We start from the raw sequence: 23,479 nt of genomic DNA on the forward strand, positions 1-23,479 counted from the left end.
TCTATCAATGTGCTTTTAAGCTACAATGGAAAAGCTAAGTAGTTAGATAGAGACTGTAGTACCCAGAAACCTAACATTTTTACTGTCTGTATTTGGCTCTTTAAAGAAAAAGTTTGCCAACCTCTGCTATAGCCTGTCCTGAAAGTATCAGAAGGCAAAGATTGAGGCTGATTCATACTGCAGAACCCAGGAATGATTAGGATTTAAAGATTCTAGGAACCTCTTGTAAATGCTGCTGCAAATAGGAGAATTTATTGAATCTCTGTTTTAGAATCAGTTAAACTCTCCTATTCCATTCTGAACTGAGATATTCAGTGTTTTATTTTAGAGATGAAAGTATAGCCATAATGCCTCTAAAAGTATAATGCCTTTGCAAACAGTGACAGTTTTACTTCTTCTTTTCCAATTGGGATTCTTTTTATTCAATCCAAAAACAGCAGAGTACACATTCTTTTCAAGTGCACATGGAACATTCTCCAGGATAGGTCACATGCTAACCACAAAGCAAGCCTTGGTAAATTTAAGAAAATTAAAATGATATCAAGCATCTTTTCCAACCAGTGCTATGAGACTAGCAAAAAACAAACCCATGGAGGCTAAACAATATGCTTCTAAGTGATCAGTGAATCACTGAATAAATCAAAGAGGAAATTAAAAATATGTGGAGAGAAAGGAAAATGAAAACACAACTGTCCAAAGTCTATGGGATGCAGCAAAAGTAGTTGTAAGAGGGAAGTTTATAGCAATACAAACGTACCTCAGAAAACAAGAAAAATCTCAAATAACAACCTGACCTTACACTTAAATGAACTGGAAAAAGAAGAACAATAGAACCTTAAGTTAGTAGAAAGAAAGAAAGCATAAAGATCAGAGCAGAAATACATAAAATAGAGATTAAAACAATTTAAAAAATCAATGAAACTAAGAGCTGGTTCTTTGAAAAGATAAACAAAATTGATCAACTTTTAGCCAGACTCATCATGAAAAAAATAAGAGAGGGCTCAAATCAATAAAGTCAGAAATGAAAAAGGAGAAGTTAAAACCAATACCACAGAAACACAAAGGATCATAAGAGACTACTTCAGGCAACTATATGCCAATAAAATGGACAACCTAGAATAAATGGACAAATTATTAGAAAGGTGCAATCTCCCAGGACTGAACCAGGAAGAAATAGAAAATATGAACAGATGAATTACAAGTGAGAAACAAATGAATCCATTATTATAGTGGGAGAAATCAACACTGGCTATCAGAAATAGATCCAGCAGGCAGAAAATCAGGAAAAACATAGTTCACCTCAACATCATCAGTCAACCGGATAAAAAGGACATTTATAGATTACTTCATTCAACAACAGGACCAGAATCCACATTCATCTCAGGCTTACATGGAATATTCACCCAAATAGACCACATTCTGGGCCATAAAACACAACTTTAAAAGAATAGGAAGCATGCAGTGTTATGTTCTCAGACCCAATGGAATGAAACAAGACATCAACGACAAATTTAGCTGGAAAATTCCAAATTACTTGAAGACTGAAAAATTTCTAACACTTCCAAATAACACATAGTTTAAAGAAGAAATCTCAGGAGAAATTTTAAAACATTTTTGGCTAAATGGAAGTTAAATCAGGACTTATCAAAATTTGTGGGATGCAGAGAAAGTAGTGCTTAGAGGGACATTTATAGGACTAAATGCATATATTAGAATAGAACAAATGTCTAAAACAGTCATGTAAGTTTCCACTTTAGGAAACTAGAAAAAGCAAGTTAAAGTACACAGAAACAAAATAATTAGAGCAGAAATCAATGAAATTAAAAAATAACATACTTTTGCCATATGATCCTTACCATATGCTTCTTGGTATTTACCCAAAGCAGTTGTAAATTTATGCCTACACAAAAACCTGTACATGGTTGTTTATAGCAGTTTTATTCATAATAGCAAAAATTTGGAAGCAACCAAAACATCCTTTAGTAAGTGACTGGATGAATAAATAACATGTTGGATCCAGACAATAGAATAATTTTAGTGATAAAAAATGAGCTGTGAAACCATGAAAAGACATGGACAAACTTAAATGTATATTACTAAGTGGAAGAATTGAAAAGGCTACATACTTTGTGGTTCAAACTATCTGACATTTTGGAAAAGGCAAAACTATGAAGATAGTACAGAGATCAGTGGTTACCAGGGTTGACGTGAGGGAGGGCTGAATAAGCAGAGTACAGAGGATTTTTAGGGCAGTGAAATACTCAGTATCTCACATGATGATTACTTGTCATTATACATTTGTCCAAATCCAAAGAATGTGTACCACCGAGAGTGAACCTTAATGTAAACTATGGTCTTTGGATGATAGTGATGTGTCAATGTACGTTCTTCAATTGTAACATACTGTTCTGGTGAGGGATGTTAACGAGAGAGGCTATGCATGTGTGGGAGCAAAGGGTATATAGGAGTTCTCCATACCTTCCTCGCAGTTTTGCTGTGAACCTAATACTGCTCTAAAATGTAAAATTCATTAGAAATAATTTTTAAAATTAACACAAAAATTTAGTACACAGTGGGTGTCACTAAAGATTTTGGTTTAAGGGATTACATGAATAGTAGCCAAACCTTACTCATTCCCTTCCTCCACTTTCCTTTTCCTTCCCTCGCTTCCTTCCTTAGCAGGTTGAAGTTATTATCTACCTTTTTAATAGCAATCGCAATTCCATACTTGTTAAGATTTTACATATATATCTTTAGAGTTTATTCAAAGTTGCTGATTATATGAAATCTGCAGTAGCAAATAGTATGCAAACTATTGTGTCTTGTTGGGTTTTGTTATTTAATAAAAGTAAAGTGTTACAAATCAAATTTGAATGAATACAAAATTTAAATACAGGATGTTTTTAAATTTTTGATCACTTTTCTCCTATAATTATGCTAGATATATGGCCTATTAAATATATATCATTTTTATGCTGATAATTATAAAGACCTTCCTGGCCCATAAGATCTGACAGGAGTTTCAGTATGAAAATGAACTAAAATGTTTCCCCCTTCAGCCTTAACTTCTGCTGAAGAGAGGAGACATAATGAAGTAGGATAAGATAATTTTTTAATTCACAATGAAGAAAAATAATGACTAAGAACAGGCTTCCCAACATGCCTCTTAGAATCTGACTAGAATAACCAAAGTAAAAGCAAAAACTGTGAGTAGTGAGTGGAGAAGGTAGATAGAGCTCATTAATGCTCAAAATAAGGAATAATGCCAACCACATAACCAAAAATCCTGAAGAATTGTTGCCATCTCTAATATATATTGAATTAGATACATCTCTTCTTCCTGGATTCCTGTGGAATTCTTTATTTTTGAAATTGCTGATAAGCCACCCACTAGAGTGCCAGAAGGCTGTCCTGCAAAGTTACTTACTGGTGTGCTAGAGAATCTCTCTGGGAGGTGAGAAGTGACCTGACCTAGAAATTGGGAGAACTGGTATGCCCTTGCTCCAGCTCTTGGTCCTTGAGTGAGCTGAATCTCCTCTGAGGCTCAAAACACAGGAACAGTAATGTTTGTGAGGACAGACTGAGATAATACCTGTTAGGTGCTTAGGAGTGATTGGTGCATAGGCAGTGCTTTACAAATGTTAGTTCTTAGAAGTATTATGATTCTATGATTCCACAGTTTACTGCTATTTTGTATCTAAATCACTATCTTTCTTATAACAGAATTGGCAAAGGAGTTGGATCCTGTAATTTTAAAAAGTCATCTTTCTTCCTGCTTCGAAGGTAATCCTAAGGCAAATGCCTTTACAGTGGAAACCTCCATATTACAAAGAATTTTCCATTCCTTTTATTTAAAAAAAAGAAGAATCCATCACTATCTGGCCTGCTGGCAAAACTCTCCCTGGAGTCATACAAAGTATTGAGATATGTTCCCTCCTTTATTTTCTGGACGAGTTTGTGAAGGATTTTATTTTTTCCTTAAATGTTTGGTAGAATTCACCAATAAAGTCATCTTGGCCTGGGCTTTCTTTTATTGTAATATTTTAAATTACTAATTCAGTGGGGTTTTTTTTGGTTTTGTTTCTTTGGTTGTTATAAGTCTGTTTCATTTTTCTACTCCTTATTAAGTTAGGTTTGGAAATTTGTATCTTTTGGGGAATTTTTCCATTTCATCTAAATTGTCTACTTTTTTGACCTAATGCTGTTCCTAGTGTTCTCTTATGGCACTTCTAATTTCTGTAAGGTCAACAGTAATGTAGTTCCTTTTTAAAAATAACTTATGACTTCTTTTCTTAGCATAGCTAGAGATTCGCCTTTTTAAAAAATGTTTTCGAGAAATCATGTATTAATTTCATTGGATTTCCCTATTTGTTTTCTAATTTTCTATTTCACTGATTTCCTCTCTAATCTTTATTTCCTTTCATTATGCCGCCTGTAGGTTTGATTTACTCTCCCCCACCCCATTTCTTAAAGTGGAAGCTTCCTTTCTTTAAAAGAGCTCCATGTTCTTCCCCCTCCTTTGTGTTTTTATATATATCATATGTATATATACATACACACACACACACATCTTTAAGAAGAAAATGTGTTTTTACTTTTTTTTTTAATTTATAATTCTATATGCACAGTTGACCCTAGAACAACACGGGTTTGAACTGTGAAGGTCCACTTACGCATGGATGTTTTTCACTAGTAAATAATATAGTACTACAGTGATTTTAATTAGAATCCTGGTTTTGTAGAGACACTTGAAAATATGCTTTTAAAGTTTCCGAGGAAATAAATGTCTTAGAATAGTCAAGAAACAACGGAAAAAGAAAATTTTTCCAAGCCATTATAATCAATATTTGGTCTTTGGCACAGGTATAGAGAAATGAGATGAACAGAATAAAGCATCCTAAAAAGATCTGTATATGAAAGAGATCTTAAAGAATGGAAGTAATACTTTAATATGATGGGAAAAGGATGGTTTATTTAATAATTGGTAATGGCAAAATTGGTTATCTTTCTGAACAAAACCATAATTGCTTCTCTGTTGCATGCCATATTAAAAAATATATATTTCAGATGGGTTAAAGCATTAAATATAAAACTTTAAAAGATAATTCAGTTGAATATTCTTATAACCTTACGGTGAGGGAGAGGCAAGCTGTAAACAGAGAAGTGTTTACATTAAAAAGGATGCACCATGGACTTCCCTGGTGGTCCAGTGTTTAAAGAATCCACCTTCCAATGCAGGGGACGTGGGTTTGATCCCTGCTCAGGGAAATAAGATCCCACATGCTGTGGAGCAACTAAGCCCATGCACCACAACTACTGAGCCCACGCGCTCTAGAGCCCATGTGCCACAACTAGAGAGCCCATGCACTGCAACTACTGAGCCCATGTGCTCTCGGAGCCTGCATGCCACAACTAGAGAGAAGCCCGTGCACCGCAATGAAGAGCCCATGTGCAGCAATGAAAGATCCTATATGCCTCAACGGAGATCCTGCGTGCTGCAACTAAGACCCCGCACAGACAAAAACAAACAAACAAACAAACAAAAAAACAAAAAAGAATGTGTCAGGATAAATCAGAAAATGTTAACATATAAAGAACTCATACAAATAGTAGGACAAAGAAAAACAACTTAGATTAAAAAAATGGGTGGAAGATGTGAACAGACAGCTCATAAAAGACATATAAGTTACCAACATAAATATGAAAAGATTATTAATCTCATTAATAGTCAAAGATATGCAAATTAAAGAAGCAATGAGATACTATTTTTTCCCTAACAGATTGACAAAGGTTAAAAATTGTGATAATGTTTCTTATGAGGATTTAAGGATGAACCTAACATTGACAGATCATAATCACCCAAAGTCCATATGGTTCATACTTGGTGTTGTACATTGTATGTGTTTAGACAAATGTATAATAACATGTATCTATCATTATGGTGTCATACAGAGTATTTTCTCTGCCCTAAAACTCATCTCTGTTCTGCCTATTCATTGTTCCTGCCCCCTTCCCCATGATGGTTAATTTTATGTCTCAATTTGGCTAGACTATGATGCCCAGTTGTTTGGTTAAACACTGGTCTAGATATTGCTGTAAAGGTATTTTTTAGATGTGATTAACAGTTAAATCAGTAGACTTTGAGTGATGATTACCATTCATGTTGTGGATGGGTTTCATCTCATTAGTTGAAGCCCTTAAGAACAAAGACTGCAATTTCCAGGTGAAGCATTTTGTTTCTAGACTGCAAGGTAGAAACCCTGACTGAGTTTCCAGCCTGCAGATTCTGGACTCAAGACTGCAGCATCGGCTCTTCCCTGAATTTCCAGCCTGCTGACCTGCTTTACAGATTTTAGAGTTGTCAGCTCCCATTATTGCACGGACCAATTCCTTAAAATCTCTCTCTCTCTTCGCCGTATATTTGTTCTGTATCTCTGTTGAATTTTGACTAATGCACTCTCACATCAGCAATAACACTTTTGAAATTTCTACTTGAAAGATAAAGTGTGTGTGTGTGTATGTGTGTGTGAGAGGAAGAGCGGGAGGGAGATGGGAGAGGAGAGAGTTATGAGGGGCAGGCTGGGAGCAAGATTGTGTTATTTGTAGTAAAAAAAAAAAACTAGAAAAACTTATGTATCCTCTGTTGAAAGTTTATGATTCAGAGATAGTATAAAATACTCTACAGTTGTTAAAAATAACATTAGTTCTAAAATCTATTTAACAGAGATTTCAATGATTATTAAGAGAAAAGCAAGTTACAAAGAAATATATATAGCAAAATCCAGTGTTTATAAAAAGCAAGGGCAAAAGTTTGTATCCATGTGAGGAAGGGAAAAATATACAACCAAATGTGTAGATGGGGGTTGGGCAATGGTATGTAAGGAGAGGGAATGGTAAAGACTGATAATCTGTGTCTGTGTGTGTATTTCTTTAAATGTATATATATATGTATATAATTTTTACAAAAATGATTGTATTTATACCTCTTATTATCTAACATGCTTGTTTTTATTTTCTGTAGTGTTGAATGTTATTGTATAAGAATTTTTAATAGCTAGATGTATTCTTTTAAATAGATATATTCTACTTAGGTGAGCTTTCCTGTTGGACATTAATGTTGTTTTTATTTTCTCCAAATTATAGGGATAAAAAGCCATAAATATATATTTATGCATATTCATTATTATGTACTTAGAAGCAATTTCTAGAATTTGAATTGGCATATAAATGGATATATAAATTTCTATTTTTTATCATTTTATTACTAGTAGTAGTAATTGTCATACTATGTAATATTAATATTATGAATATAATAGCTGTTACTGTATTACTTCTGCTAGTAATATGACTATTGCTAATAAGTATAATAAAGAAGACCTTATTAAAATTTGCTTCATTCTTTCTAGATGAGAATCTTATCATTAAGTAAACTTTATTTAATGTAATGAGCCACATGGGTGAATGTGGTTGGAGGAAGTATTTAAAGGCTGTGTCAACTACTATTTCTATGCATACATTTAACATCTATCTATATTTTTTTCTCTCAACCACCATAAAAGTTATCTGGAAAATTATCATTTATCATTGCTCCTGTATTAACTTCTCTTTATAATATCATATTTTGAGATATAAGTGTTCTAAAGATGATGACTATTTTTGTTTTACTGACTATAATGATTATTTTTTAATAATTTGATATACCTGATGAAGCCAGGTAACTAACAGCAAACTATAAGAGGTCAAACTTAACTTTTAAACAATCATCCTATAATTTGTTATTTATAATACCTATGTTGAATTTTAAATTAGGAATTAATCTAATAAATTGTGTTGTTACTTAATCCCATAGAAAAGAATCACAATTTCTTTTCCTAACATTTCTTCTGGATCTTTGTTCAGTGGGGAGGAGCATTGTATCTGGTGAATATATGTCTTCATTTTAGAAACTATTTATGGGGCCTTATGTTAGCTTTCTAGTCATCAGGTTTCAAGTCATTATAGTATTCCTTAATATATGATTCCAATTTTCCAGAGTTATGAAAGGACAGAGTGAACCATGTAAATGGAATCATTCAGTATTTGTCTTTCTGTTACCAGTTTATTTACTTAACATAATGTCCTCAAGATTCATACATGTTGCTGCATATTGAAAAATTTGCTTCTTTTTTAAGCCTAAATAATATTTTATTTTAGGCATATATCACATTTTATTTATCCATTCTGCTGTTGATTGGCATTTAAGTGTTTCCACACCTGCTCAGGGAGACACTGAGAGCTAGACATTTTGTCTACTTGCTCTGTGCTGAACTGGGAGCAAGGGATATGGTGACTGCCAACCCAAATCTCCATCTCTATTCTCACTAGTCCCCAGGAAGCTAGGTTATGCCAGGTCTTATCAGCACTTGACTGTTAGCAAGTCAGAAGCCAGTACTTTGGGCAGCCCCAAGAAAATATTGTGGCATTCTAGGCAACTGTGGTTTCTGTTGACTTATTCAGTGGTGAGCCAGGGGAAAGGAATTATGGCATCTACCAACCGAAGTATCTGTCTCCATACTCCTCCAGGTGGGTAGACTGTGTCAGACTATCAAAGCTCTGAGAATGGCAAGAGAGAAGCCAACCCTTTGAAGAGGTCCCTCAGAAAAGTTGGGGACATTGGACATGTGAACAGCTCTTTCCCTCCCCTCGGAGAAGCTGGGAGCTAGGAGTTCTCTTCTTGATCATATTGTACAGTGCCAGGGGTAGGGATTTTAAAGAAAGGATGTCCTGAATTTCCCTACTTGCTTTGGTGAGCCTAGTTTCATGTTCACCAGGATGCATGAGCCTTTCAATCAGCTTGTGGATTTCTCACAATAGGAATTAGTCCCTGAATTGGTGGGTTTGTTGGTGGGAATTGGGGGCCCAGGGCTTCTTCCTTGTCATCTTGCTGACTCATTATGCATTTTAAATGTTTGAGACTTGCTTTTTCTTATCCTTTTTATTGTTATTTACTTTGATTCCTCTACTCTTTTAGAACATTCTTATTTATTTTAATGTCTGTTTCAAGGTTTAAACTTTGAGGAGGAGGTCACAGATTCCTTTGATGAAAGTTATAAGCATTATTTCCAGTGTAATCTGTACATGCATACTCAAATAAAATGTGCTTACAATTTCACTGGGTTCATGACCTCCAAGTTAAACTCTGGCATATACCATAACTTTTTTATTTTCACATTTTAGCCTTTAATCTTAGAAAATTAGAGTCAATGTGAATACTTCTGTGGACAACCACCCACCCCAAGTTTCCTTGACTTCTTAAGATCTAGACCGTCTCACACTGTCCAAGAAGAATCTTGATAGATTAATGAACCCATATGTCAGAGGCAAACCTAAGTTTTACAACCAACCCACATTTTTTTAAACTCATGAACTATATTCTATTTTCTAATGAGAGTTTTTAATTTTTAAGGAGACCAGATGATTCAGGTCCTCTGGCCAGCAGTCAATAAGAAGAGAGTTCCTAATTGGAAAGTTACTTAGAGATCCTCAAGTAAAATTAAAATGGAATATAAATATTAGGCAACTGTTTTTGAACTGAAATAAGTGATTTCTTTAAACTTACTTTTTAAGATTTTTCCCCTATAATTCATATTATAAGAAAAAAGAGAATCTACTGCCAAGAATTTCCTCCAATGTAAGTTCTATAAGACCAGGAACTCTGGAATTTTACAACATATTCCCAGAGTCTAGAGCAGTGCATTTTGAATAAGTGTTTGAGCAATAAGTGAAAGAGTAAATGAATAAATAACTCTGATGAAAAGGAAACTGCATTTTAATATCAACAGGTTGTGGAAATGATTTTTACCTCTTCTCAATCTGTGGATCTACCTCATGTCATTATAAAAATAAGTCATTAAATAAGAAATTTTTGTTGTTGTTGTTGTTGTTGTACGCGGGCCTCTCACTGTTGTGGCCTCTCCCATTGTGGAGCACAGGCTCTGGACACGCAGGCTCGGAGGCCATGGCTCATGGGCCCAGCTGCTCCGCGGCATGTGGGATCTTCCTGGACTGGGGCACAAACCAGTGTCCCCTGCATCAACAGGCGGACTCTCAACCACTGCGCCACCAGGGAAGCCCAAGAAATTAAAAAAAAAAAAAAATGTATTAAAAAGTAAAATTATATTTAAAATAGGAGCCATTAAATTTAATAATCTGAGATTAAAAACATAAGATAATTTAAGATAATCCTAAATATTAACATCATTCACAGATGCGTCTAATATCTTTTTGTTCCTTTCATACTCCTATACTACTTTTGTTGTATTGAGTAAATATTGTATAGTGTAACATTTAAATTTCTTTCATAATGTTTTAATTGTATAATTTTAGTTATTGGTGTTTTTACTAGGGCTTAGAATATACATCTGAACTTATTTATTTCAGGTATATAGTGACAAGTCTAGTGAGATATAAAAATGTTACTTCTGGGGCTTCCCTGGTGGTGCAGTGGTTGAGAGTCTGCCTGCCGATGCACGGGACACGAGTTTGTGCCCCGGTCCAGGAAGATCCCACATGCCGTGGAGCAGCTAGGCCTGAGAGCCATGGCCACTGAGCCTGCGCGTCCAGAGCCTGTGCTCCACAACGGGAGAGGCCACAACAGTGAGAGGCCTGCATACCACAAAAAAAAAAAAAGAAAAAAAAAAGTTACTTCTGTATATGTTTATCACCTCTTCCAACTTTTTGTGCTATTAATGTTACACATATTACATATATATATGTTACAAACCCAAAAGTATATTATTATAATTATCACTTTATAAAGTGTTATATCCTTTAAAGGAGCTAAGGCAAAAAAGAACAACTATATATTCATTGAGTTTGTTACATTGACAGTACTATTTATCATATTTCTAGTTCTTTTCATTTTTTTTCCTGTGGATTTAAATTACAATCTAGTATTATTTTGTTACTCTAAAACAGCTTTGCTTCCACCTGCTGCCTTGTGCTATTATTGTCAAATACATTACATTTATACATGTTTTAGACAAAAATACAATTATATAAATATTATACAATTGTTTTTTAAGTTAGTTAAGAGAAGAAACGAGTAGAAATTTGAATTTATATTGTTTTATAATTACACAATTTTTTTACCAGCACTCTTTATTTATTTATTTTTTTTGTGGATTTAAATTACTGTTTGAGGTCACTTGCTTTCAACCTGAAGAACTTCCTTTAGTATTTCTTATAAGGCATGTCTGGGGGTTAGATATAATTTTGAGTTGGTGCTTTTTGTTGGGGGGTAGTTTGGATATATGTTCAGAAGTGAAATTGCTGAGTCATGTCATAGTTCTGCTTTTAATTTTTTGAGGATTCTTAATACTGTTCTTTATAGTGGCTATATCAGTTTATGATCCCACCAGCAGTGCACAAGGCTTCCTTCCCTTCTGGATCCTTGGCAGCCTTTGTTGTCTGTTGTCTTTTTGATGATGGCCATTCTAACAGGTATGAGGTGATACTGCATTGTGTTTTTGATTTGCATTTCCCTGATGATTAGTGATGTTAAGCATCTTTTCTTGTGTCTGTTGACCATGTGGAATTCTTTGGAAAAATGTCTGTTCAGGTCTTTTACCCATTTTTAAATTGGATTATTCATTTTTTTGTTTGTTTTTGAGTTCTATGAGTTCTTTATATATTTTGGATATTAACCCCTTATCAGATATATGGCTTACAAATATTTTTTTCACATTCTGTAGCTTGTCTTTTCATCTTGTTGCTTATTTCTTTTGCTGTGCAGAAGCTTTTTAATTTGATGTAGTTCCACTTGTTTACTTTTGATTTTGTTGCTTGTACTACTATCCAAAAAATCATTGCCAAGAACCATGCCAATGACCTTTTTCCTATGTCGACTTCCAAGGAGTTTCATGGTTTCATGTCTTACATTTAAGTCTTTAATCCATTTTGAGTTAATTTTTGTGTATGCTGTAAGACAGTGGAGGAGTTTCATTCTTTTGCATGTTGCTGTTTGGTTTTCTCAATGCTGTTTATTGAAGAGACTGTCCTTTTACCATTGTTGATTCTTGGCTCCTTTGTCATAAATTAATTGACCCATATAGGCACGGTTTTATTTCTGTGCTCCTTATTCTGTTTCGTTGATATATGGGCTTGTTTTTATGTCAATACAATACTGTTTTAATTACTATAACTTTGTAATATAGTTTGAAATCAGGGCATGTAATGCCTCCAGTGTTGTTCTTCTTTCTCAGGATTGCTTTGGCTATTTTGGGTATATAGTGGCTCCATATAAATATTAGGATTTTTTCCTACTCCTATTGGAATCTTGATAGAGATTTCATTGAATCTGTAGATGGCTTCTGGATGTATTGACATTTTAACAATATTCATTTTCCCAATCTATGAACATGGGATACTTTTCTATTTATTTGTGTCTTCAGTTTCTTTCATTAATATTTTATTGTTTTCAGAGTAGAAATCTTTCACCTCCTTAGTTTAGTCCTGATATTTTATTGTTTTTGATGCTATTTTAAATGGGATTTTTTTCTCTATTTCTTTTCCATATAGTGGATAGTGGTAGAAACATTACTGATTTTTGAGTGTTAATTTTGTATCCTACAGTTGTACTGACATTTTCAGTTATATCTAACAGTTTTTTTTAATGGAGTCTTTAAGATTTTCTGTATATAAAATCATGTCATCTGCAAACAGAGATAATTTTACTTCTTTTCCAACATTTTCCTATGTTTTCTTTTATTTCTTTTCTCTCATTGTCTTGCCTGATTGCTCTGGCAAGGACTTCCAGTTCTATGTTGAATAGGAGTGGTGAGAGTGGGCACCCTTGTCTTACTCCTGATTCTAGAAGAAACTATTTCAGCTTTTCATGATTAAGTATGATGATAGCTGAGTGCTTATTATATATGGCCTTTATTGTGTTATATTCCTTCTATACCTAATTTCTTGAGAGTTTTTATCATGAACAGAAGTTGAATTTTGTCAAATACTTTTTCTGCATCTCTTGAGATGATCATATGATTTTTTTCTTTCATTCTATTTATGTGATGGATCACATTTATTTGCATATTTTGAACCTTCTTTGCATCCCATGTATAAATCCCACTTGATCATGGTGAAGGATCTTTAACTGTGTTTGCTAATGTTTTATTGAGACTTTTTGCACCTATATTCAACAGGGATTGAATTGTAGTTTTCTTTTCTGTTACTGTCCTTATCTGGCTTTCGTATCAGAGTAACGCTGGCCTCATAAAATGAGTCTGGGAGTGTTTCCTCCTCTTTGAGTTTTTGGGAGAGTTTAAGAATAATTGGTGCTAATTCTTTAAATGTTTGGTAAAATTCACCAGTGAAGCCATCTGGTCCTGGGCTTCTCTTCACTGGGAGACATTTTATTACTGATTTGATCTCCTTATTGGTAATTGGTCTATTCAGACTTTCTGTTTATTCCTAATTTGTTTCAAATAGTTGTGTTTCTAATAATTTTTCAGTTTCTTCTAAGTTGTCCAGTTTGTTGGCATATAGTGGTTCATAATGGTCTCTTATGATGTGTCATGTCTGTGTGGTATAAATTGTAATGTCTCATTTTTCATTTATAATTTTGTCAATTTGGGTCATTTCTCTTTTTTTTTTTTCCCCTTAGTCTAGCTAAAGCTTTGTGATTTTCTTTATCTTTTCAAAGAACCAACTCTTAGGTTGGTTACATTTTCTGTTGTTTTCCTGTTCTCTATTTCATGTATTTCCTCTCTAATCTTTATTATTTTCTTCCTTCTTCTAACTTCAGGATCATTTTATTATTCTTTTTCTACTTTTTCTGCTAACTTTGGTCTCAATTTGTTCTACTTTTTCTATAGATAGGACTTGTTTTTTAATTCAGTCAGCTATCTTATGTCTTTTGATTGGAGCATTTAGTCCATTGACATCTAAAGTAACTATTGATAGGTATGTACTTATTGTCATTTTATCACTTATTGATAGGTATGTACTTATTGCCATTTTATCACTTATTTTCTGGGTTTTTTATAGTTCTTCTCTGTTGTTTTCTTCTTCTATTAGTTTCTTCCCTGTGAATTGATGATTTTCTTTAATTGAATGCTGTGTTCCTTTCTAGTTTTTGTGTATCTATGGTAGGTTTTTTTTTTTTTTTTTTTTTGCGATACGCGGGCCTCTCACCGTTGTGGCCTCTCCCGTTGCGGAGTACAGGCTCCGGACGCGCAGGCTCAGTGGCCATGGCTCACAGGCCTAGCCGCTCCGCGGCATGTGGGATCTTCCCAGACCGGGGCACGAACCCATGTCCCCTGCATCGGCAGGCGGACTCTCAACCTCTGCGCCACCAGGGAAGCCCTATGGTAGGTTTTTGATTTATGGTTACCATGGGGTTCATATATGTTGACCTGTAACTATATCTATTTGTTTTAAATGTGTAGTCCTTTAAATTCAAACACATTCTAAAATATCTACACTTTTTACTCCCCTCCCACACATATTGTTTTTGATGTCATATATTACATCTTCATGTGTGTCCTTTACTGACTATTGTAGTGATAGTTGATTTTACAATTTTTTTGTTTTTAAATATTTGTACTAGCTTATTTCAGTGGTTGATTTTCATCCTTTACTATGTATTTGTCTTAACTAGTGGGATTTTTCCTTTATAGATTCTTTCTTCTTGTTATAGCCTTTTCTTTTCCACTTAGAAAAGATTCTTTAACATTTCTTTTAGGGTAGGTTTAGTATTAATGAACTCTTCTTGTTTTTGCTTGTCTGAGAAGTTATCTTTCCAATTCTAAATGACAATCATGCTGGGTAGTGTGTCCTAGGTTGCAGTTTTCCCCTTTCAGCACTTTGAATATATCATGCTACTCCCTTCTGGCCTGTAATTTTTCTGCATAAAAATCAGCTGATAGCCTTATGAGGCTATCAGCTGATTTTTGAGGGTTCCCTTGTATATGATGCTTTGTTTTTGTCTTGCTACCTTTAGAATTCTCTCTTTAGCTTTTGTCATTTTAATTATGATATGTCCTGAGGTGGGTCTGTTTGGGTTCATCTTGTTTGGGACCCACTGTGCTTACTGTACCTGGATATCTATTTCCTTCTTCATGTTTGGGAAGTTTTCAGTCATAATTTCATCAAATACATTTTCAACCCTCTTCTCTCTTTTTCTCAGATCCCTATAATAAAAATGTTGGTTTTTCTTTTAGTTTGTTTTTCATTTCAGTTACTGTATTCTCCAGTTCTGATTGGTTCTTTTTTTATATTTCTAGTCCCTTGTTAAAATTTGCAGTTTATTAATCTGTAATTTTCTCTAATTCATTTAGCATTCTTATTACTAATGGTTTGAACTCTTTATCTGGTTAATTATTTCTTTCTGTTTCATTGGTTGTTTTTCAGGCGTTTTCTCTTGCCTTTTCAATTGAAACAAAATTCCTCTATCTTCTCATTTTGCTTAACTTTCTCTGTCTCTATGAAATTAGGTGAAACAGTAACTTATAACAGTCCTGAAAAATGTCCTTGTGTGGAAGCATTTCTCTACAGTCTGTGTGTGCCCAGTGGCCTTGATGGGAGAGCTAGATCTGACAATACTAGTCACATCTTTCCTCAAGGTGTGCTTGCAGCTATCACCTTAGTAGGAGGTGGGGCTGGAGAAGGAGTGGCTAGGTCCAGAGCCATGAGTGAGCTGGGGCTTTTCCTCTGCTCAGTGGCTGTCACCACCCTGTTGGGGGAAGGGGCCTGTCCCAAGTTGCTGGAGCAAAAGCCCTGGGGTTCATATTCAAGCCGGCTCTGGCTGTTCCCATTAAATCTTTGCCCTTCCCACTCCCAGCACTGGCACTCTCACGCCAGAGGGAAGCAATGATGGGGCAAGAGTGGCTAGCATGTGGGCTTGGTGTGGGTTGGGGCATAAGCTCTGTTGGTCCGGCCTTGGCAGGGACCTGGACTGTTTCCAATGCACTACCTGTATGAGCACCAGTAATGGTTGCCCCTGCTTTGCTCAGTTGCTGCTTTGTGTCTGAGTATCCTTTGTCCCTCAGCCACAGAGCCCTTTCCCCAGTGTGGAGCTGCATCATGAGCGACCACTCTCTTAAAGTTGGTACACAGGCCAGGGCAGTTCCAGGAAATCAGCCAGCCACCGTGCAGTCTCAATCCATCCCCTCTGCACTGTTTCAGGAGCAAGGGAGTTTGTGCATACTCCTCACAAGCAGGCTTCCCACAGCCCTGCTGTTAGTCCCACTGGCCCTAGAACCAGACAAGTGGGCTTGCCTTCCCAGTGTCGGACCCCAGGGCTGGGGTGCTCAATATGTGGCTCAAACTGCTCATTTCCCAGGGAGGGTCTCCACCTGTGTACCATCTCTTTTCCTCTGAGTCTCCTCCCAGGGGCAAAGGTCCTGACCTGATCACATCTCTTCCTTCCTACCTGATTCTGTGGGGATCTTTCTCACAGCTTTGGTTGTACAGGAATATTTCTTCCAGTCTCTGCTTACTTTTCAGTGAGGATTGTTCCACATGTAGATGTATTTTTGATGTGTTCATTGGGGGGAGGTTACTTCCACATCCTCCTACTTCACCATCTTGATCTTCTCTGATCTCAAAGCCATTCTTCTGCTTAAAACTCTGCAGTGACTGTCCATCCCAGTGAGCTTCCTGTTCTTCAAACATGCCAAGTGTGTTCTTGCCTCCCTAAGCATACTTCCACCTGGCCTTTTGTACTTGTCATTTGCTTTACTAGAATGTTTTTCTGAGATCCTCACTATAACTTGTTTCCTCTTAGCAATACTATCCCAATCCAGCCTATGTGAAAAGCAATTCATTTTTTATATATTTAGTGTTTTATTTCCATATTGTCTAACTCTACTTATTAGAGAATATAACCTTCGTGGTATTACAGACTTTCTTCTCTTCACAGAGCACATAGTGGTCAGTTTCAAAATACTACTTTTTCCTTGAAAATCCATTCTTTTCTTTTCTTTTAGCAGTTGCATAACTACTAGAGATTTTGTTAACCAATTTTACTTGCAGCTAAGTGTGTTCATCTGACTATATTTTTTTTAGATTTGTAAGTGAACAGAATTAATGACCACAACTGCTGCTTCAAATACTTAAATGGTAATTGTACCCCCTTTATTTTCATGACTTTCCCTTCCCATGGGCTGGAAGGCATTAGTCATGTGGGTTAACAACTGTCTTTGAGTATGGTGAGGCAAGATTGAATTATTTTATGGAGCAGCACTCTCCACCAGTGTAGACTGCATGTGAGAAAAGTAAAATTCTGTCTTATTTGAACCATTATAAGTTTTATTCTCAATATATTTCACCCTAACTAATTTTTAGATCATCAGTGAAAATATTTGAATGAAGGAATGAACAGGTGGAGCCCACTTTAAAAATCTGAGAAATGGAAAAATTGCTTTTCCTTGGACAATTTTGTTTTTCTTTTGCTGTTTAATAATAATGGTAACAGTAAAGTTTCTACCTGTTTCATCATTTTAATTCAAATGATTTTGCTCTTTCATCACATATATGAATATTACTGTTTTTTGGTAATCTGTCTCCATGGTATTGAAGTAGTTTACTTTGATATCCTCTCTTACAAAAAATTTAAAATAAAGATTAGCTGCTGAATTTTATCCAATGCCTTTCTGCATCCATTTATATACTCTTACATTTTTCTCTTCATTAAATTGTTTATGTAATGAGCTTTGTAATACTTGGTCATAGTCTTATTATACTTTGCTTACATTGCTGGATTCTTTTTATTAGTATTTAGAATTTTTGCATCTGTATTCAAAGATTATATTGGTATATGGTTTTCTTTTATTGCCTTATTGGACTGAGTAGGACTTTGAGTACAGTGTTGAATAGATTGGGTGAGAGATGTTATCCTTCCCTTGTTTTTGGTCTTACAGAGCTAACATTTAGTATTTTACTATTGTGATATTAGTTTGTTGATGCCATTTATCTAGTAATATTTTGAATACATTAGGTTAAATAAAACATAATACAGTCATCGCTTGCTATCTGCAAGAGATTGGTTCCAGGACCTGCTGCAGATACCAAACTCTGCAGATGCTCTAGTCCTTTACACTTGTCCCTGTGTACTTGCAGGTTCCGCAGTGTGGTGGGTTCAGCCAATCACAGATAGTATAGTACTATTTTTATTGAAAAAAATTCATATATAATAACTCATGCAGTTCACAGTTGTGTTGTGCAAGGGTAAAATGTATTAAAATTAATCTCATCTGTTTCTTTTTACTTTTTTTTTTAGTGTGGCTAATAGAAAATTTGAAGTTATTTTATGGCATACATTATATTCTCTTGGACAATACTGCTGTAAAGTAGTTTTACTAGGTGGAAATAAGAAGTTGTTTCTTCACTGGAGAAGAAAGATAAAAAGAGTTTATATTGGTTAACATATTTCTATAGATATTTTAGTCATGTTCTCTCTGACATTATATTATAAAATGCATAGCCAGATGTAGTTACAGAATTGTTTGTGCATTCATGTCCCCAGAGATTTCTCAGCACTCATTCGTCCCTTGATGAATGTTGATGAGCCAGCCCTAATGCCTAGTTTTATATAGTAATAATATGAAAGCAAATATTACATTAAGTTTACCACTATGTTTTCTAAGATGTAAGTGAACTCATAAGTAGTTTTTTTTTTTGCAAAAAAACTAAATGACAGTTCTCCCTCCCCCCCCCAACCCCTTATATTCAGCCACTTGTTCTTGTGTAAAAAACATCAGGAAAAAACTATTAGTGAAAGTGAAAAAAAATGGATTTACAAACACAGAGGATTTGAAGATAAGCTCTTTAAGGATCTCATTTTTCAGCCTGGAACCAATATAACAGAAAAGCTTGCACATTGGAAACATGTAAGTGTAATTATTTTATTACTTTTCTTTGAAATATTTTTAAGACACTATATTTATAGTTTATATTGCATTAGTAATAATTTCTTTAATCTCTTTTAAATGTCTTCTATTATCTTGTTAATATTATGCTTGAGATTTTCTTGATGAGATAAAAGTCATATAATGTAGTATAAATGTAGTTTTTGTGGTGTATTAATCACTCTTAACAGAACCATTTTATAATTTATGCTTTATATATGTGTTTTCTCTTATTAATTATTGGAAGTAGTTAGTAATATAAAATATATTCTCAGTAGCTGAAAATATAAAGAAATATTTAGATTATTAAAGGCTGATAATTGTACATATAGTATAATATTCACTCAGTATTTTGTGCAAAATCATGTATTGCTTTAAGGACACAATAAAAATAGAAAGAAATTTATATTTATTGAGTACCTACTATGTACCAGGCACTGTGCTAGATATTTTGCATGTGGTATGTAATTTATTCTTCATGATACTGTAAGATAGATATTTTTACCTCTTTTTTTATGATTAGGGAAACTAAGGCTCATAGGGGTTGATTAACTTACCAAAAGCCAAACAGTTAAGTGACATTTGTAGGACTTAACTCGAGATCATCTGACTCCAAAGTTTGTGCTTTTTTATTTTTAGAATTTTGTTTTGCTTTTACCATTAAGTAATGGTAAAAATGAAAGCTCGGCATTATAGTATAATTAACTGGAATGAACTTTTTATAATTTATAAAGCAATGTGTTTGTCTGTAAACTCCTTCGTATTCACACCTGTACCTGAATAGCCTGAGCTACAAACGTTTCCATTACATTAACATAATTAGAAGGGAATACAAACTGTCCAGACTGACACTAGTCTGATTTCAATGTAATTGAGGACACGTGTTCTAGATATAGTACAGTAATGTCCTCAAGCCATTAAATCCCACCAAAGTTTATCCATTGAATAAAAACATAGGTTTAAAAGGCAAATGTATCCTATGTAAAACGTTTTCCTCATTAGCACGCAGTGCCAACTGTATTAATTTGCTCCAGATGATAGTATGCTCTATAAAGTTTATGTGAAGTGTCTTTTGGCCCTCTTTGTAGAATATAAACGTGTTGATTTCAGGCATGTCACCTGCTTTTTATATGCTTTATATAGAGATGACTTTCACTAATGTATACTGATATCCAAGTTGGATATGGGTATGTTTTATACTGATAACCATTTTGGATATACTGATAGCCAACACCCATATATAAATGTAGATGTATATATACATATCCATATATGTTTATTTGTATATATGTTGTGTTATGGCAAGTGACTATTATATATACATAAATAGGAATAATATATATTATAAATGTTATGTTATTTAATACTTATGAAGTTACATATAATATACCATTTCAAGATTTTGGGAGTATTTTGAATGTTATAAATCTTTTGCTAAAATATATTAATTATAAGGAGTTTTCTAAAGCTCTTTGATATTAGTAATTCTACTAACCACATCACTACTAATATCATTTATTAAAAACTATTCTTTCATAGTCTATAAATATGTACATTTTCCTATGCTTTTTTCATTGTTTGTAGCTACCATTCATACATTATGAAGTTGTCTTCAAAGCTCACTTTTTTATAGTAACTGAAATAATTTTTCATTGTACGATTCATCTTTGAATCTATTTCTTCTATATATAATTGTCATTCCATCTTCTGCTAGCTTCATTTTTAGTCTTCAGCTCACTCCGTTGATATTATTTTTACTACTCACATGTCTAGTCTTTAGTGACTTGGAGCTTGGTTTATTAGAAGCTATAGTGAGAACAGTTAATGCTATAGAATACCTAAGAGAACCTAGGATCCAGAAAACATTAAAAGAGTAGGGAGTAGGGAAAGGGGAGGGGTTGAGAAATATCAGCATTTAATACTGGGAGTGCATTAGAAAAAGATACTGTGAGCAAAGTGATGGAAAGGTTAATCAAGAATGGAATTCGAGTTTCAGTAATTAGATAAAGCAATCATTGTCTGAATCTGCTCCTGTTTGGGGATAAAACGTGCTTGGTCTCCCAAGGGCTTAAAATTTTTGATATTAATGGTAACCTACAAAGGAAAGAACCAGAAGAGTGAGTTCAAGTCACATTCATTTAGGAAATGCTGTGGTGCAAAGCCAGAAGTCCATATAAACATCCAGAGTTAATGGTGCAAAAATAAACTGTAAATGATATACAGAACCAAAAGTTAGAAGCCATGAGGAAAGAATCTGATAAAAAACGGGATTGGAGTAGAAGACATTGAGGATCTAAAACAATTGCTAGGGATATTATTTATCCATGGCTTACAGATATTGGTCAGAAGGTGGTTTTTCTTCTGTTATTGAATAGACTGACATAAATACAGAATTATGGTGGTCAATTAGATCAAGCTTTAGGGACATTTGTATATCATTATGTAGGATTTTAGGGAAATCTAGATACTATTATGATGGGTTTTGCTGGGGCACACAAGGCTATTTGAAATATGCTTTTGCACAGTCAATCCTTTTACTCAAAAGTTACCAAGGAAAATATATGTACTGGGAGTAATAGCAAACAAAGCAGTTCCTAACTGAGGCTTTGGTCTAAAATTCCATTGCAATATTTTAGTAATCTGGGCTAGACTGTGAGATATTCTTTGTTACCCATGCTTTTTATTTATTTTTATTTTATTTATTTATTTATTTATTTTTTGTGGTATGCGGGCCTCTCACTGTTGTGGCCTCTCCCATTGCAGAGCACAGGCTCCGGATGCGCAGGCTCATCAGCCATGGCTCACGGGCCCAGCTGCTCCGCGACCCATGCTTTTTTATCTTGAATAGTTATTTCCTATATTGAAAACATGAATTTTAGAAGGGGTATAGTATGAAAGAAAGTCACACTCATTATAGCCAAAAGGACAGAGATTAAGAGCAGAGGAAAGAAATTTGCCATATATTTATTTCAGAGCAGGTTAGTTGCCCTCTTTCCTCTTACCTCCACACCCTCACATTTGAAGCTTCCTTAAGCTGGTTTAGTCTTATGTTGTTAGGAAGGAAAGAAAGCACCTAAAAGGTAAGAAAGAGTGATGGCCAGGAACCCTTATTGTTATAACCTCATGGAAAGATAAAACAAATCTATGTGTTGTGGATCTCTGTCTTCTTTGACAGCCCACCTCCTAGAATCATGATCTAATTTTTTCTTAGGACTTCAACACCCTCTTGCCTTGAAGCATTAATATTGGAATTTCACACCCTTTATCTTGACTCATCTTCTGGAGAGTGTGCATATGATCTCCCTAGTTATCAACAGAATGAGTAAAAAGATCCATAGGGCAAGCCAGTCAATTTCTCTGGAAGAGATTTCTTACATTGAACCACTTCTAGCACATTGAATGTTCACATCTTGTTCTCCTTTATGGCATTCTATAGTTCCTGGAAACATAATATAATATGGCAGTCATCTATACTAAAGTAAGATTTGCTTTAGAACTGATGATTTGGTTGAATTCTAGGATATTTTTATTGATTTTCCTTTGGTTCCAAAGATTCATTTTTCTCATAACTAATATGGTTGGAACTATATACATTCCATGTTGAATACCATTTTTGTAAAACAAAATAGAGCAAAATATACTCGAAGATAATCCTCCTGTGAACCCTTTCCATTAATTACTATTAAATACATTTTCTTAAAGGTGTGTGTGTGTATATATATATATATATATATATATATATATATATATATATATACACACACACGTACGTACCTGAGGAACTGTTTGTCTTTTAATATATTATAATTTTTAATAAGGATTCAAAAATATAAAGTAACTTTTTAATTGTACCACATATGCATTAAAATACATGAAAATCACAATCATCAATCTGTTAATAGTGGTTATTTAAGTGGTAGAATGTTAGGTGATTATTCCTTTCTTTCTGACAATTTTGTATATTCTTTCTAATCAGAGATCATGTTTTATTTATATAATAAAAAAAGATTTTGCATTGTGGATAAAAACATTTTATCTCCATTTTTTATAACATAAATATAGAAATATTCCCTTCAGGAACCTCTATTTTGTGTTATATTCCACATGAACAATTCTCTTTTCTTAGTTAATAAACATCATTTTTAGAGCACTTTTAGGTTCACAGCAAAATTAGCAGAAAGTATAGAGAGTCTCCATGTTACTCCCTGTCCCCACATATGTAGAGTATCCATTATCCACATCCTGCACCACAATGGTATATTTGTTACAATCAATGAACCCACATTAACACAGCATTATCACCCAAAGTCCAGTTTACATTAGGGTTCACTCTTGGTGTTATACCTTCTATGGGTTTTGACAAATATGTAATGACATATCCACCATTACAGTATTGTACAGAATAGTTTCACTGCTGTAAAAATCCTCTGTGTTCTGCCTATTCATCCTTATTTTCCCCTAACCTTTGGCAACCTATAATATTTTTACTGCCTCCATAGTTTTTCCTTTTCCAGAATGTCATATAGTTGGAATAATATAGTATGTAGCATGTGTAGCCTTTTTAGACTGGCTTCTTTCACTTAGTAATA

The 23,479-nt window shown here is 34.3% G+C and overlaps 1 protein-coding gene across 1 annotated transcript in view; it reads left to right on the forward strand.

The window, feature by feature from the left end:
* The window catches only part of LRRIQ3 (leucine rich repeats and IQ motif containing 3), a gene marked incomplete at its 5' end in the record, with an annotated part of 160,098 nt that overhangs the window by 26,091 nt on the left and 110,528 nt on the right, over window positions 1–23,479 (forward strand). Inside the window, 1 exon segment of the mRNA XM_081214271.1 lies at window positions 18,716–18,872. Within this exon segment, the coding sequence (XP_081070397.1) occupies window positions 18,716–18,872 (157 nt within the window).

Source organism: Mesoplodon bidens (assembly GCF_964165515.1).
Source record: "Mesoplodon bidens genome assembly, chromosome: 2".
In the NCBI taxonomy this organism is placed as follows: domain Eukaryota; kingdom Metazoa; phylum Chordata; class Mammalia; order Artiodactyla; family Ziphiidae; genus Mesoplodon; species Mesoplodon bidens.